At 45.9% G+C, this 16,157-nt stretch overlaps 1 protein-coding gene across 1 annotated transcript; it reads right to left on the bottom strand.

Annotated features, from left to right (window-relative positions):
- Window positions 1-2,317: 2,317 nt before the first annotated feature.
- LOC120096331 (uncharacterized) lies at window positions 2,318-14,882 on the bottom strand. Its single transcript, XM_063272774.1, has 3 exons — window positions 12,994-14,882; window positions 11,721-11,877; window positions 2,318-4,887 (listed from the first exon to the last, which is right to left on the bottom strand). The coding sequence occupies exon 3, from the start codon at window positions 4,410-4,412 to the stop codon at window positions 3,603-3,605; it is 810 nt and encodes a 269-aa protein (XP_063128844.1). The 5' UTR covers window positions 4,413-4,887; window positions 11,721-11,877; window positions 12,994-14,882; the 3' UTR covers window positions 2,318-3,602.
- Between the last annotated feature and the right edge of the window lie 1,275 nt (window positions 14,883-16,157).

Raw genomic sequence — 16,157 nt, 5'->3', positions numbered from 1 at the left:
CATGTCGCTAACAGAGGACTGTGCTAATGGAGATTTGTCTCTACGACCTCTCAGTTCTGGAAGCCATGTATTAGATATCAGATAGTATAAAAGCTAGCCAGGATATAACAGATTTAAAGCCTTTCTTAACTAAATGTTCATAAAGTGTTGGACTGGGTGTTAGATATATTTCATGCTTTTAATTGCAAAATGAGAACAGTTGTACTCAGTTTATATTTGAGAGATAAGTTTTTTTAATTAGACAAAAGGGGTGAAATGTGGGATGATTGGACGAGAAGGAAGGATGGGCGGGAGAAAAGTTTGAAGGAAGAGGAGGAGACGGGAATGGAAGGGAGGAGGAGACTGCAGAGTAGCTGCAGAGAGAGAACATTGAGGCTGACGTTAAGGTTCCATGCCTTTACAGCTTATTATGAATGTTATGGGTTTTGTGTGTTTAAGTGGGCGATTACATCTTATCAATTGGATCAGAGGTTATTGTGTTATATGTCCTTTCTTGTGGAGAATTGAGTTTGGGAGAGTGTGTGGTGGCAGAGGGGCTGCCCCGTAGTTGGGATGTGTGTTTCAGGCAAGATATCCAGCAGATATCTTGGGACACACAGAGGGAAAAAAAGACAATGCAATTTTTATAATTTTACAGCAGGCTATTTTTGTTACTGATGATGATATTGCTGTAGTTGTTGTAGTTGCTGCTGCTGTTGCTGCTCTGTTCCTGCTGTTGTTATTGTTGCTGATGCTGTTGTTGCTGCTGCTGCTGTGGATGATGATGATGATGGTGGTGATGATGATGATGATGTTGCTGCTGATGTTGCTGGTGTTGCTGCTGTTGCTGCTGGTGGTGCTGCTGTTGATGGTGGTGCTGCCGGTGTTGCTGCTGATGTTGATGGTGGTGCTGCTGTTGTTGCTTTGTGTGCAGTAGCTGCTGTTACTACTGTTCTTTCTGCTGCTGCTGTGGATTGTGCTACTGTTGCTGCTGTTGTTGCTGCTGCAGTTGCTGCTGAAGGTGTTGCCGTTACTGCTGCTGTTATTGATGGTGCTGCTGCTGTTTTTGCAGTTGCTGATATTCTTGCTGCTGTTGCTGCTGTTCCTGATGTTGCTACTGCTATTGTTGATGGTGCTTCTTTTGCTGATGCTGCTGTTATTGCTGTTGTTGCTGCTGTACCTGATGTTGTTGCTGCTGTTGTTGATGGTGCTGCTGCTGCTGATGGTGCTGCTGCTGTTGTCGATGGTGCTGCTGATGCTGATGCTGCTGTTGTCGATGGTGCTGCTGATGCTGATGCTGCTGTTGTCGATGGTGCTGATGTTGTTGCTGCTGTTCCTAATGTTACTGCTGTTCTTTCTGCTGATGTTCTTGCTGCTATAGTTGTTGCTGCTGCTGTTGCTGGTGCTGCTGCTATTGGTGTTGTTGCTGCTGTAGTTGTTGCTGCTGCTGGTGCTACAGCTGTTGTTAATGGTGCTGCTGCTGTTGCAGTTGCTGCTGCTGTTAATGGTGCTGATGCTGATGCTGTAGTTGTTGCTGCTGCTGTTCTGCTGATGTAGTTCTTGCTGCTTTTGCTGCTGTTCTGATGTTGCTACTGTTGGTGCTGCTGTTGTTGTTGTTATGTGTGCTGTTGTTGCTGCTGCTGCTGCTGCTGCTGTTGCTGCTATTGATGGTGCTGCTGCTGCTATTGCTGATGCTGAATTTTCTGCTGATGTTCTTGCTGCCATTGCTGTTGGTGGTGCTGTTGCTGCTGTTGCTGCTGTTCTGCTGATGTTCTTGCTGCTGATGTTAGTGTTGCTGCTGCTGTTAGTGTTGATGGTGCTGCTGATATGTGCTGTTGTTGCTGGTGCTGCTGCTGCTGCTGCTATTGCTGCTATTGCTGCTATTGATTCAGGTGGTGCTGCTGCTGCTATTGCTGCTGTTGCTGCTGAACTTTTTGCTGATGTTTTGTTCTTGTTGTTGCTGCTCTTCCTGATGATGGTGCTGTTTCTGCTTTGTGTGCTGTTGCTGCTGCTGTTATTGCAGTTGTTGCTGCTGTTATTGTTGCTGCTGATGTTGCTGCTGGTCCTGCTGATGTTGCTGCTGTTATTGTTGCTCTTGCTGTTGGTAGTCTGATGCTGATGCTGTAATTATTGCTATTGATGTTATTGCTGCTGTTCTTTCTCCTGATGTTGTTCTTGCTGCTTTTGCTGCTGTTGTTGCTGCTGTTCCTGATGTTGCTACTGTTGGTGTTGATAGTGCTGCTGCTGTTATTGCAGTTGCTGCTGCTGCTGCTGCTGTTCCTGTTGTTGCTGCTGCTTTTGTTGATGGTGCTGCTGTTGTTGATGGTGTAACTGTTCCTGCTGTTCTTTCTGCTGATGTTCTTGCTGCTGCTTTGTGTGCTGCTGTTGCTGCTGTTCTTTCCGCTGATGTTGTTCTTGCTGATGTTGCTGCTATTCCTGATGTTGCTACTGCTGTTGTGGATGATGATGGTGCTGCTGCTGTTGTTCTTGATGATGATGCTGTTGTTGCTGCTGCTGTTGCTGCTGCTGTTGTTGCTGCTGTTGCTGGTGGTGGTGCTGCTGTTATTGGTGCTGCTGCTACTGCTACTGTTGCTGTTGCTGGTGGTGGTGGTGCTGCTGCTGCTGTTGCTGCTGCTGCTGCTGTTGCAGGTGTTGCTACTGTAGTTGTTGGTGGTGCTGCTCCTGTTGATGCTGCAGTTGCTGCTAAAGCTGTTGCTGGTGTTGCTACTGCAGTTTTTGTTCCTATTGTTGCTGCTGCTGATGTTGTTATTGGTGCTGTTTCTGTTGTTGCTGCTGCTATTGCAGTTGCTGCTGCTGTTGCTGCAGTTGATGGTGGTGCTGCTGTTGATGGTGCTGCTGCTGTTGTTGCTGTTGTTGCTGCTGTGCTTCTACTGCTGTTGCTGCTACTGCTATTAATGCTGCTGCTGTTATTGCTATTGCTGTTCTTGCTGCTGTTGCTGCTGCTGCTATTATTACTGTTGCTGCTGCTGTTGTTTCTGCTTTGTGTGCTGTTGCTGTTTCTGCTATTATTACTGTTGTTGCTGCTGCTGTTGATGTTTCTGCTTTGTGTGCTGTTACTGTTGTTGCTGATGTTCTTCCTGCTGTTGCTGCTGGTGGTGGTGCTGCTCTTGCTGTTATTGCAGTTGCTGCTGATGCTGCTGATGTTGCTGCTGCTGTTCTTTCTGCTGATGTTCTTGCTGCTGTTGCTGCTGCTGTTCCAGGTGTTGCTTCTGCTGTTGTTTTTGATTGTGCTGCTGCTGATGGTGCTACAGTTGCTGTTGTTGTTGCTGTTGTTGTTGTTGCTTTGTGTGATGTTACTGCTGTTCTTTCTGCTGATTTTGTTCTTGCTGTTGTTGCTGTTGCTGGTTGTGCTGCTGCTGTTGGTGGTGCTGCTGCTGCTCTTGATGCTGCTTTTGTTGCTGTTATAGCTGCTGCTTCTCTTGTTGCTGCTGTTGCTGCTGCTGTTGTGGCTGCTGTTGCTGCTGCTGCTGCTGTTGCTGCTTTGTGTGCTGTGGCTGCTTTTGCTGCTGCCGTTGTTGTTGCTGTTGGTGCTGCAGTTGCTGCTGAAGCTGTTGCTGTTGCTGTTGGTGCTGCTGTTGCTGTTGTTGATGGTGCTGCTTCTGTTATCGCAGTTGTTGTTGGTACTGCTGTTGTTGTTGCTGCTGATGTTGCTGTTGATGTTGCTGTTGATGTTGCTGCTGCTGTTGTCTGCTGTTGCTGTTGTTCTTTCTGCTGTTGTTGATGGTGCTGCTGCTGTTGGTGGTGCTGTTGCTGCTGATGTTGCTGCTACTGTTGGTGGTGGTGCTGCTGCTGTTGGTGGTGCTGTTGCTGCTGATGTTGCTGGTGTTGCTGCTATTGTTGTTGATGGTGCTGCTGTTGTTGTTTTGTGTGCAGTTGCTGCTGTTACTGCTGTTGGTGCTGCAGTTGCTGCTGAAGCTGTTGCTGTTACTGTTGTTGGTGGTGCTGCTGCTGTTGCTGTTGTTGATGGTGCTGCTTCTGTTATTGCAGTTGCTGCTGTTATTGATGGTGCTGCTGTTGTTGCTGATGATGTTGCTGGTGCTGTTGCTGCTGCTGTTGTTGCTGCTGCTTTTACTCCTGCTGCTGCTGCTGCTGCTGCTGCTGCTGTTGATGGTGCTGCTGCTATTCCTGATGGTGCTGCTGCTGTTGATGGTGCTGCTGCTACTGCTGTTGATGGTGCTGTTGCTGCTGTTGTTGATGCTGCTGCTACTGTTGCTGTTAATGGTGCTGCTGCTGTTGCTGCTGTTGCTGCTGTTGCTTTTGCTGTTGTTGGTGCTGCTGCTGCTATTTTTGTTGCTGTTGCTGCTGTTGTTGCTGCTGCTGTTGCTGATGTTGCTGCTGCTTTGTGTGCTGTTGCTGTTGTTGCTGCTGTTATTGTTATTGTTGCTGCTGTTGCTGCTGTTCGTTTTGCTCATGTTGTTCTTACTGCTGTTGCTGTTGCTGCTGCTGCTGTCATTGCTGCTGTTCCTGATGTTGCTACTGCTGTTGTTTCTGCTGCTGCTGTTGCTGCTGTTATTGCAATTGCTGCTGCTGTCGCTGCTGCTGCTGTTATTGCTGCTGCTTCTCTTGCGGTTGTTGCTGCTGCTCCTGTTTGTGGTTCCTGTTGCTGCTTTTGTTTCTGTTTTTGCTGCTGTGAATGCTGCTGTTGTTCCTGCTACTGCTGTTGTTGCTGCTGCTGCTGCTGCTACTGATCCTGCTGTTGCTGCTGCTATGGCTGCTGTTGCTACTGTGGTTGCTGTTGCTGCTGCTGCTGCTCCTCAGTTGCTGTTCCTGCTGTTGCTGTTACTGCTGCTGCTGTTGCTGCTGCTCCTGTTGTTCCTGCTGCTGTTTTTGTTGCTGTTGCTGCTGTTTCTGCTGCTCCTGTTGCTCCTGCTGTTGCTCTTGTTTTGACTGTAAGAAGAATTAAATTCACCAGCCATAATGATGCATAGGGATGCATTAAGACCAGCCTAGTCTACACATAACAAGTTCCAGGCTAGCTAACAATACAGAGCAAGACACTGTCTCAAAAAAGCAAAACTAGCTGTGCCTTTGCATGTACCATTTCCTGTTTCTGCATCAGTCCTGTGGAATGCCCAAGACCATTAGCCATGTTCTACAGGTGGGAAAAGGGGGCTTCACTGCAATGGCCATCCATCAAAGAATCAAACTCTAAACTCGCTTGTCTCAGTTATTACCAAGGTGTGAAGATACTCTCGGCACTGCTTAAAATAGTGGCTCTCAATCTTCCTAATGCCATGACCCTTTAATACAGTTTCTTATGGTGTGGTGACCCCCAAACATAACATTATTTTGTTGCTACTTCACAGTTAAATTTTGTTACTGTTATGGACCATAATGTATCTGATAGGCAGGAATCTGATATGTGCACCCAAATGGGTCATGCCCACAGGTTGAGAACCTCTAGCTTAATCAATCAACAATCACTTTGCAACATGTTGAATTCTCCCAAAGACTTAAATTATTGAAAGCTGCTATCTTGTCTCAAGAACACCATGGGGACTGTGGGGGTCCCACTGGGAGTCCCTGTAAGATTCACACACACACACCCCCCCCAGGAGACATGTAGCAAGGACCCGGGTATTTTTGAAGAGATAATAGGGATATTACATGTTAGATCAGTGAAGATAGCTAGCCCAAATCAGTGGTAACAAATGTTGAAAGGTAAGGAAGCCAAGCTGTTCCCACTGCAGCAGCTGCTGGTCTCTGCTGCCCCCTAGGACTCAGTTTGCTCCCAACAAGCCTATGGGCTTGCTTAAAATTGGCTAGTTTAGCTTCACTTCTTTAGCAAACACCCTTCATTTCTCACTGGTGCTTTGGAGAACACCTACCAAGTATATTTTAAGCACATTTTTAAGTGACTGGGGTACTGAAAATTGACAAAGGGAAAAGGTTGTGCATTTGGCCTGTCTTTCCTGTGGACTGCACTTCAGGGTAACTAAATAATTTATCAGAGTTGGAGAGATGGCTCAGTGGTTAAGAGGGCTGCTCTTGCAGAGCACCTGCATTTAATTCTCAGCATCCACATAGCAGCTCAAAACTCTCTGTGACTCCAGTCCTGGGAGACCTAGCACCCTCTTCTGGCTTCTGTGAACACCAGCACACACACAGAATACAGAAACACACCTATATGCAAAACGCTCGTCCACATAAATGAAATCAAACTGCAAATTGCAAGTGTGACAATGCACACCCTTAACCCAGCACTTGGTAGGCAGAGGAAGCAGATCTCTGTGAGTTCAAGTTCAGCCTGGTCTCCGTGATGAATTCTAGGCCACCCAGGGCTATGCAATGGTACCTTGCTCCAAATAGATGGGTAGGTAGGTAGGTAGGTAGGTAGATAGGTAGGTAGATAGATAGACAGATAGATAGACTGACAGACAGACAGACAGCACTGCCCTAATGGCATATTGGATGAGACAGCTGTCACCAAGGATGCTGGCAGGATCAGAGGAAAGACTAATAAGAAGCTCGGGGTTGGATGGAGCCAGCTGAGACACCCAAGCCTCCCTGTCATTCTGAGCATCTGTGCCCGGGACACGTATGCTAAAACAGGATGGCATGAGCCACCTGAGCAACTTCTTCTTCTCCAAAACAAGTGGGATCTAACCAAACTTCCGGGGTAACTGTCAGCGTCGAGGAATGGGAGATTAAGACAGATTTCTCAGTCCCTGCAGGACTGACATAATGGTCTGGGTGACCACCAAAAATAGCAGAATGAGTAGCCAGTCTACAGGTTAAAAAAAAAAGAATAATTTAAAAGAGTTGATCAAAAGGAAAACATCACAGGAAAGGAAAAGATCACAGAAGCAGTAAGGCAAATAAAAAAGGAAGTACTAGGTTTACACCAATAAATCAGTAGTCCTGTTGGCTCTTAGTAACTACACATTGAAAGCAAAATATTTGCTGGGTTTTACCTCAGTACAGGGCATAGGCTTGAGGGCTGATCTAGTTTCATTCATTCGGCCACTGTGAAAGAGCAGCCTACACAAAAGCAGCTTGGGGAGGGCAAGATTTACAGCCTTTTACAGTTCCAGGTCACAGTCTGACTTTGAGGGTAACCAGGAAGAAATTCAAAACAGGAACCAGGCAGCAGGAACCACAGATGGACAAGCTTGCTGGCTTGTTCTCTGGCTTGTTCTGCTAGCCTCTTATATAACCCAGACTCTGCCCACAGTGTGTGGAGCCCTCCAGTATCAATCAAAACAATCTCTCACAGACACTGCTTCAGGCCAATCTGATGAAGACAATTCTCACTTGAGATTCCTCTTCTCAGCTGACTCTAGTTTATGTCAAATCAACAACAACAACAACAACAACAACAGCAACAAAATTAACCAATAAGGCCCTAGATTCTGGCCCAGGACTAAAAGCCAATTGATTAATTCATTCTTAGACTAGCTCAAAACAGCCAAGTGTGCAGGATTTGAAGGTTCAGAAACAAGATCAGGGGAGAGGCAAAAGATACTAAGGGGAAAAGGGGATAGTTGGGCTAACATTGCAAAGACGGCCTTGGAAGCAAACAATTGCGAGAGGTAACTCGACAGGTGAATGGTGTGTTCATCGGGAAGATTACTAACTAGTTTAATTCTGTATACTCAACACACTCGACACGGCCTCAGAATGCGTGAAGCAAAATTTTGCCGGTCAAAGGAGGCAAGATACAACATCTGTTCTTGACTGCTTCACCTTCTCCCCTTGGCTTCCAGAATGACGCTATAATCTGGAACTGTGAGCTAAATGAACACCTTCCCTTTCCAAGTCGTTTCTGTCAGGCTACTTTATCAAAGCAACAGAAACAGAGCTAGAAACAGTGGCACTCAGTGTGTCCACACTGTAGCACAATCATCCATGGAACTCTTTCTGATCTTCCCAGAACGAAGCTCTACGCTATGGAAAACAAACCAGTTATTCATCTTTCTGCCCAGACCCTGGCAGCCACTGTTCTCTCTTACAGAATGGGATTACATATTGACTCAGTTTCTCCTTTCTGGCTATCGGGATTGCTTGTGTATACAGGGCATTGTATATGAATGCAATGCAATGAATCTTGCACATCCAGGACTCCGTCCTCTGTAGAGAAAGCTGGGCTGAGTGGGGCTTGGCTCTGGACCTCCTACTCTGAAGCTGGGCAGCCCTACCCAAGAGCTACCCAAGTCTTCCTCATCACACAGGTGATTTTGCAAGCTGAACTCACATGCTAGATTACAGTGGGTTTTCCCAGCCTGGCTGCTTACTGCTTAATACTCCTGATGAGCCCTCCGTGTAGGTCCTGCAACATCATAGCCTGGCATTGAGCTCCCGTACATTAATCACACCTCAGGCTTAAGTCATCACTGAGCAGGGCCCAGTCCTATCCTATATTTATGTTTACTCTGGGCTTAGTCTGAGGTGATTTCTGTAACTTATACCAAAAGAAACGCTGTACACAGTCTGCTGGTGACTGTTTAAATTTATAGACTCCAGATCTGTTTTAGGTTTGCAGAAAAATTAAAGAAAAAAATGGAGTTCCCACACACTCTCTCACTCTAAGATACAGAAGTTGTTCTGTTAATGTCTTGGGCTACAGGGGTACGATGCATATATCACTGTTTTGACAGTTTCTGTTAGGGCTCATCTTTGGTTCTGCGGATTCTGTGGGCTTGTACAAATGTGTGCCAACATTTGTCCACCCTGGCTGAATCTATGAAATGGTTTCTTTGTTCTAAACCTCCTCCATGTGCCAAGATTCCCCCTCCCCTCCCCACCAAATACAAAGTAACAATTTTTGTATTGTCTGCATACTTTGTCTTTTCCAGACGTTATATAGCATGGAATTATATAGCATGGGTCTTGTCAGTCACTTAGTAACATGAATTAAATCTTCCAACATGTCTTTATATAACTTGATGGCACCTTTTATTTTTTTTTAACTACACAATGCTGTAAAGCAGTGGTTCTCAACCTGTGGGTCAGAAAAGCACATATTCCCAGTGCTCTTACAGAGACCCCCCAACCATAAATTTATTTTTGTTAACCCTTCATAACTGTAATCTTGCTACCGAGTGGTTTCTCGGTTCCTAAGACCATCAGAGATATGTGTTTTCTGGTGGTCATGAACCACAGGTTGAGCACTGCTGCTCTAAAGAAAGAAACTATCTACACTGGGAGCTGACTGGAAAAGTTTCTCCCAGCTGCCCCCCCGATGCACCTGATCATCTCGCTGTCTCTTATGATCTGAGCTCTGCCACCACAAGTGCCTTACCTCACCCTCTAACAACACTTTACTTTGTCTGATATTAGCAGAGATATGCTGGCTCTCCTGTGGTTAGTGTCTACATGATATATCGTTGTTATTACTGCTGTTTTGCCCTCTCTGTGTTTGTCCTTAGACATCTTTCTGTTGATACAGATCACCCAGTCAATGCTGGCTCCTGTTTCCCTGGCGTTAAACCAGCCCTCTATTTTTGGAACAGACCCAAACTCTTGGCTGGGATGCAGCATCATATCCCCCCACACACACATACACATTCTGTTTGCTACTGCTCTCTTCAGAAGACAGCAGTCACGCTAGATGGGGGAGGCAGCTCTCTACAGAGGGACAGATTCTAAACAGCCTGGATGTAACTGTTAATCATCAGCCCCACCACTAGGGGGCTCTTGTCCAACCGGTAATAAAAGGCAAGCGTGGAGACCCAGACATTTTAGCCTACTGTAGTGTGCCTGGTAGACCGCGTGTGGACCAGTGTGCTCCTTGTGAGTAGACAAGGCTCTGCAACAACTATGTCACATTTGGCTTCTCCCTTCCCTCCCTACCCACAGATGCTGCTCCCTGATAAACATCCTGCAAACCATACTCCAGCTCAGCATTTACTTCAGGGACCACAGGACAGTCCCAAGGCCTGCAGGTGGCTTGGTGATCTGCTGTTACCATGTTGTCAACATAACAGTCTTACGGCCTAATACACGAATATGAAGAAGAATAAATCGGGGAAATGTTGTGATCAATCACATTATTTATATATTCATTGTGTTATATAAAACAATTATTAAATTATAGAATTTTATAGTTTTTAAATATATGCTATTATTCATATACCATTACTAAAAATGTATGTGTGTGATGCATATATATATATATAGTTATGGGGGAGTGTGTGTGAGTGTGAGTGTGTGTGTGTGAGTGTGTGTATGAGTGTATATGTGTGTGTGAGTGTGTGTGTATGTGTGTGAGTGTGAGTGTGAGTATGTGTGAGTATGTGAGTGTGTGTGTGAGTTTGTGTGAGTGTGTGTGAGTGTGTATGAGTGTGTATGTATGTGTGTGAGTGTATGTATGTGAGTGTGTGTGAGTGTGTGTGTGAGTGTGTGTGAGTGTGTGAGTGTGTGTGTATGAGTGTGTGTGAGTGTGTGTATGAATGTGTATGTATGTGTGTGTGAGTGTGTGTGAGTGTGTGTATGAGTGTGTATGTGTGTGAGTTTGTGTGTATGTGTGTGAGTGTGTGTGTATGTGTGTGAGTGTGAGTGTGAGTATGTGTGAGTATGTGAGTGTGTGTGAGTTTGTGTGAGTGTGTGTGAGTGTGTGTGAGTGTGAGTGTTGTGAGTGTGTGAGTGTGTATGAGTGTGTGTGAGTGTGTGTGTATGAGTGTGTGTGAGTGTGTGTGTGAGTGTGTGTGAGTGTGTGTGTGAGTGTGGGTAGGTGTGTGTGTGTGTGTGTGTGTGTGAGTGTGGTGTGAGTGTAAGGGCCAAAGTTGATGTCAGATGGCTTTCTTACTCACTGTGCATCTTGCGTTTTGAGACAGGATTTCTCACTGACCCTGGATCTCACTGGATCAGGTAGACTGACTGGCCTCAACCCCGAGGGAACCCTGATATCTCTAACTCCCCATTGATGAAACTACAGGTGATTGTTGTCTAGACTACAGATTCTAGGGATCCAAACTCGAGCATTTCACCAACTGTGCCGTCCCCTTAGCCCAGGAAACGAATTAAGGAAACAGCTTTGTGTTCTAGTTTGTTTGATACTGAGTTTGTTTTCTTTTGTTGTGCTTTGTTTGTGACAGGACCTAGTGTAGTGTACTCTGTCCCCTTTGCCCTGAACTCAAATCCTCCTGCCTCAGTCACCTGGGTATGGGAGCCATCACATTTGGTTTATCTTAGTGATGTTGAAGGCACTTTAGGGGCTCGAAGATGGACACATTTTCATTTTGTATAAAATTGTAAGCACTCTACTAGTAACTAAAACTAACCCTGGGGTACTCACGTATTAATTTGGTTATTTCAAAGTGCCCAAAAGAGACAAGGAACACTTGCCCTATTCTCTCTTACATAAACCTTAGCATGAACAGAAATCAGGTAGTTCTAGACAGGGTTGTCAAATGTGCAAAGCAATGTCCCAGGGCAGGTAGACCTCATGATTGAATACCATTAAGGGGGTCAGGGAAAGTGATGGAAGTTGTACAGTGACCTAAAGACAAATGCCAGATTGTGCCTGCTTAGATTCAGTTAAGTTCTGTTCCCAACAAGGACATAAATCCTCCAGCTAGCAATTTAAACTGAGAGCAAAGTACACAGCCCAGCTATGTAAACTAAAACTTAAGTTGCCATTGATATGAGACATTAAAAATCCCCTTACCTAGGGGTTGGGGATTTAGCTCAGTGGTAGAGCGCTTGCCTAGCATGCGCAAGGCCCTGGGTTCGGTCCCCAGCTCCGAAAAAAAAGAAAAGAAAAAAAAAAATCCCCTTACCCCAGAGGTACGCTAACACCGTACACAATGTTGAATACTCTTCGAGACTTCATGCAGCCTCGTGCTTAAAACGGACACCGGATGGCTCAGCTCTAGAGAACCGGAATTGTTGCTTATTATCTGGGGTCCTCCGGAGAAGCATTGATTTCTCAGAATTCTAAAGAGAGGAAAGTAATGGGGTGTTAATTAAAGTGTGCCAATCCAGCCATTTCCCCCAGGGCGTAACCACCAACGTGTTGTTAGGAGAACACCAAAGGCCTGATACTCATAAGCTGTTAATAAAACCATTGCACAACTCCTCAGAACTGATGGAAACACAATTTACTCTTTTTTTTTAAGGCTTTGTCTGAATGTGAAAATAATGCCATGGTTAAGAATCTTCTAGTTAACGATAGCAGAATAAATCAAGACAGTTTTTCCCAACCATAGTTCAGATTAGAAGGTACATCTAAGGCCATACCACCCTGAATTGGTCCAAGCTCCATAATATCTCAAAGCTAAGCAGGGTCAGACCTGGTCAGCACTTGAATGGAAGAAAGAATTTATCAGATAGGGAAGAGTAAAAAAATCAACCACAGAGACTTTGACACAGAATGGAGAAGCCCCTAGGTGTGATCCCCAGTGCCCCCACACACACTGAGAACAAGTATGGAACCCCATGTAATATTTCTTTTATTTTCATAATCATAGGGGTTAGTAACACTCAAAATACATGTATTCTTGGATTATATAAAGAGCTAAATCAAGAAGGATAGAAGGCACGTTTCTTTTTAGAGAAGGGAACTGAACAGACTGAAAGAAAAAGTGAAAATAACCCATGTGGCATTCATTTCGAATCCCAGACCAACTTTAACTCATGTAGCGAAGTGTAATTTTTTTATGGTAAATGGTATTTTATTTATTCACTCTGATAAGCATAAAATGGGCAAGGATTTATGTATCTATCTTTTTTCTGTTCACATTTAATTTCGATTTTGATTTTTTAATGCCGCATAACACAAAATTCACTTCATTTTTAATTTTGCTTCATTCATTTCACTTACTTCTTTATTAGTTTGTTGCTGCTTTTATTTTATTTACCGAGAGTGAGAGGGTACTTTTGTGGCGTATTTTATTTTCCTTCCATAGGTCGCCTTAAGCTACTAAGTTCGGAACACCTAAGCAAGCCAAAGGAAAAGTGGGGGGTCAGAATTGCAGGGGGTGGGGGGAGGAAATTTTATTGTTAATTGTATTGGTGGGTGATCAACAGGTTGTACGCTTACATTTCACTTACATAATTAATTATGCTTAAGGCTGAAGTAAAAGTGGGTGTCCCCCGTTTGGAGCAGCTTGTATGGGCGGAGATGCATGCACTGGATGATGTCGGGGGCCATCTTTGAAAAAGCAGAGAATGTTCTGGTGTACAGGTGAAGTGGAGGTAGCAGTAGTGGTGCCCATCAACTCATCCCAGATGAAGGAACTAACCCAGGTGGCACGCAGGTCCCCTCGAGGTTCAGGAGTTGCATCCTCGGGAGGAGTGTGGATTTCCCAGCGAGGACTTTCTAAGCAAGCGGGTCTTACTCGCTGGGGAAGAGGAGCACAGCGCTGGTGTGCAGGATCCTGAGATGCTCTTGAAGAGGTTCGGAGCCCCCTGCAGGAGGATGGGGTGATTATCCTCCCTGACCGACCATGTTGCGGCTGCTGCTGGCCACCGCGAAGATGACGGGCATCACACCACAGAAGCAGTGGACTCGCATGCGGCATTCGCCAGGGGCCACCCACTTCGAACGCGTGTGAGTTGAATTTGCCCACCTAGAGGTTGGGTTCAAAACTCCAAGAGGTCAGGATGCCGCAGCACACACAGCAGGTCCTGGCCGCGTGGCACATAGTCAGCCTACTTGAGCACATTGACCCTGCCTAGGAAGTCCCGGCTCTATCAGCTGGTACTCGTTGGAGCTCACAGCAGGCAAGCACTCCCTCATCCTCCCTCAGAGCCTTGATGTGAGGAAAAGTCAGCGTTCAGCACAGTCGGTGCGCTCAGAACATTGTCAACTCAGAGCTGGTTCGGGTTGGCCCGCTTCTCGCCATCTCTTTTAACATCTAACATGCTAGATCGTCATCTACTTCACAGTTGTGCTTTGCCAGACTCTCCAGCAGCAGGCAGCGTGCCTGAGTAGCCCAGCTATTCTTCCACAGCCGCTGCTCCTCACTGACCTCACGAAGCCGTCTCCTTGCATGCTGATCATCTCCAGTCTGTTGCTCCAAGGAGAGCGGGAATGAGCGAGCTGCTGCTGACACCTCTCTGAACGTGGAGGAGGTGAGGGGTCCCTGTAGCGATATCCACCCCAGCCGAAATGCACAGTGGGATCACCTCCTGGCCCCACCCGCAGCTTCAGGCCAGCCTCGCCATGCTCGCCATCCTCGCCATGCTCGCCATCCTCGCCATCCTCGCCATGCTCGAGGGTAGAGAAGGAGGTGCCGCCATAGTGAAGATCCCTCTTCAGTACCTAATTTTTAATGAATGAGAGAACCACTCATTCAGGGTCAAGGTGAGCATCCAAATAAATAATAATGGCGATACATTCTAAGCCACGAGTAAAGTGAGACTCCACGTGTCCTTATCTACACAAATGTCCAGGAGGGATAGCTCTTTATAGCCAGGAAAGGCCAACCAGAAAAACAGGACATCATTAAAACTCTAAAACACTAATTCATAACGACCATAACAATGGTGGGTTCAGACAAGAAATACTGATAAAGGCTGTTGTTGGGTGTCTTGGTTAGAGTTTCCACTGCTGTGAAGAGACACCATGACCAAGACAACTCTTCTAAAGGACATCTAACTGGGTCTGGCTTATAGTTTCTGAGGTTCAGGCCATTGCCAGTATGGTGGGAGCGAGGGAGTGTGACAGCATCCAGGTGGGCATGGCACTGGAGGAGCTGAGAGTTCTACATCTTGTTCCAAAGACAAACAGAAGACAACATTCTCAGGTGGCTAGGAGGAGGATCTCAAAGCCCACCCCCATTGTGACACACTTCCTCCAACAAGGCCATACATTCTAATAGTGCCACTCACTGGGCCAAGCATATGCAAACCACCACATTGGTCTTTATGACAGAATACACCGACATAGGTTCGAACAAGTAGAAAGTGTACTAGCCAGCTGGTGACTACACTGGGTGTTCAGGAACCTAGTACAGCCCTGAGCTTTTCTTGGGATAAACTTTTAAGCGCAAAACACCATGTCATGGGTTGTCAGGAAGAACAGTTAGCTAGAAGCAGAACTCCAGAAGAAAAAATAAGCAAGTTTAGTACATCTAGAGATTTCCCACACATACGGAACTTGAGTGGATAAGGCCTTTGTTTTAGTTTTGGCAGGCTGTGCTGTCTACACGCTGCGTTTTGCAGCCTGAATGGCGCTTCCACCATGAAGTCAGTTGTGCTAAGGTCTCGGGACCCTGTTACAAAAGATGGTAGGCGAAATCCTGAAGAGGAAAAGGTGTGGTGTCAGCGTACTCCCCGCCAATGCCTGTTTGATTGCAAGAGGGAAGTCACTTAGCAATAAAGGAAATGACAGTCCCTGCCCTGCCTAGGTGATCGTCACCAGAAATTAAACAAATCAGTGTTGCATGCCTCCTTAAAGTAGTGTCCTACAACGGGCACACTGCACCTGTGATGTTATTGCCAAACAAACCATATCTCAATCTTGTTCGAAGAGCAGATAAACCCCCACTGAAGGCGTTGCACCGAGCATGCCCCGTGTTCTTAGGAAAAAAAATACCAGGGTCACAAGAAACCATGTCAGCGGAGAAACCGCTGTGGCTTGGAGACTGAGGCGACATATCCCGAATGCAGTCTACGCGCGCGTGCTGGGGCATTTGCCAGGGAACTACTGCAGCTGTAGAAGTAACTAATGAAATTAAAATATAACCATGGCTTAGGTGATAGCGATGTATCAGTGTTAAATATCCTATCTGTAATGCGTCTTCAACCATCTGGAGGGAACGACTGCCTCATGTCTGCAACCGATTCACAGGTGTCATAGACACAAGGACACGCAAACACACACGTGTGCAGGTCACAGTGATATATGTATATGATATGCATATAATAGTGAGCAAATAAACAGAAGTAGAGCTGCAGTAGATAAATCTACACAACAGAACAAAGGAACAAACTTACAGAATGTGAGCAATTGGTAAATCTGGGCAAATGATATACAGAAGGGGCCTGGGGCTATTTTTGCATAAGTTCGAAATATTTTATACAAGTCTATTTTCATTACTATTACAAAATACCCGAGGCTCACTTTATGGAGGAAAAGCCTGTTTGGGTTCACAGTTCTGAAAGTGTAAGGCTGGGAGGACCCACCTTGTATGGATTCTCTTGAAAGCTCAAGTGTGTGTGTGTGTGCATGTGTGCATGTGTGCACATGTGCACACGTGTGCACGTGTGTG

This window comes from Rattus norvegicus, chromosome 13, assembly GCF_036323735.1.
Source record: "Rattus norvegicus strain BN/NHsdMcwi chromosome 13, GRCr8, whole genome shotgun sequence".
Taxonomy (NCBI): domain Eukaryota; kingdom Metazoa; phylum Chordata; class Mammalia; order Rodentia; family Muridae; genus Rattus; species Rattus norvegicus.
Note: the sequence above shows the minus strand (reverse complement) of the source record. Positions and strands in the feature narration are given on the sequence as shown.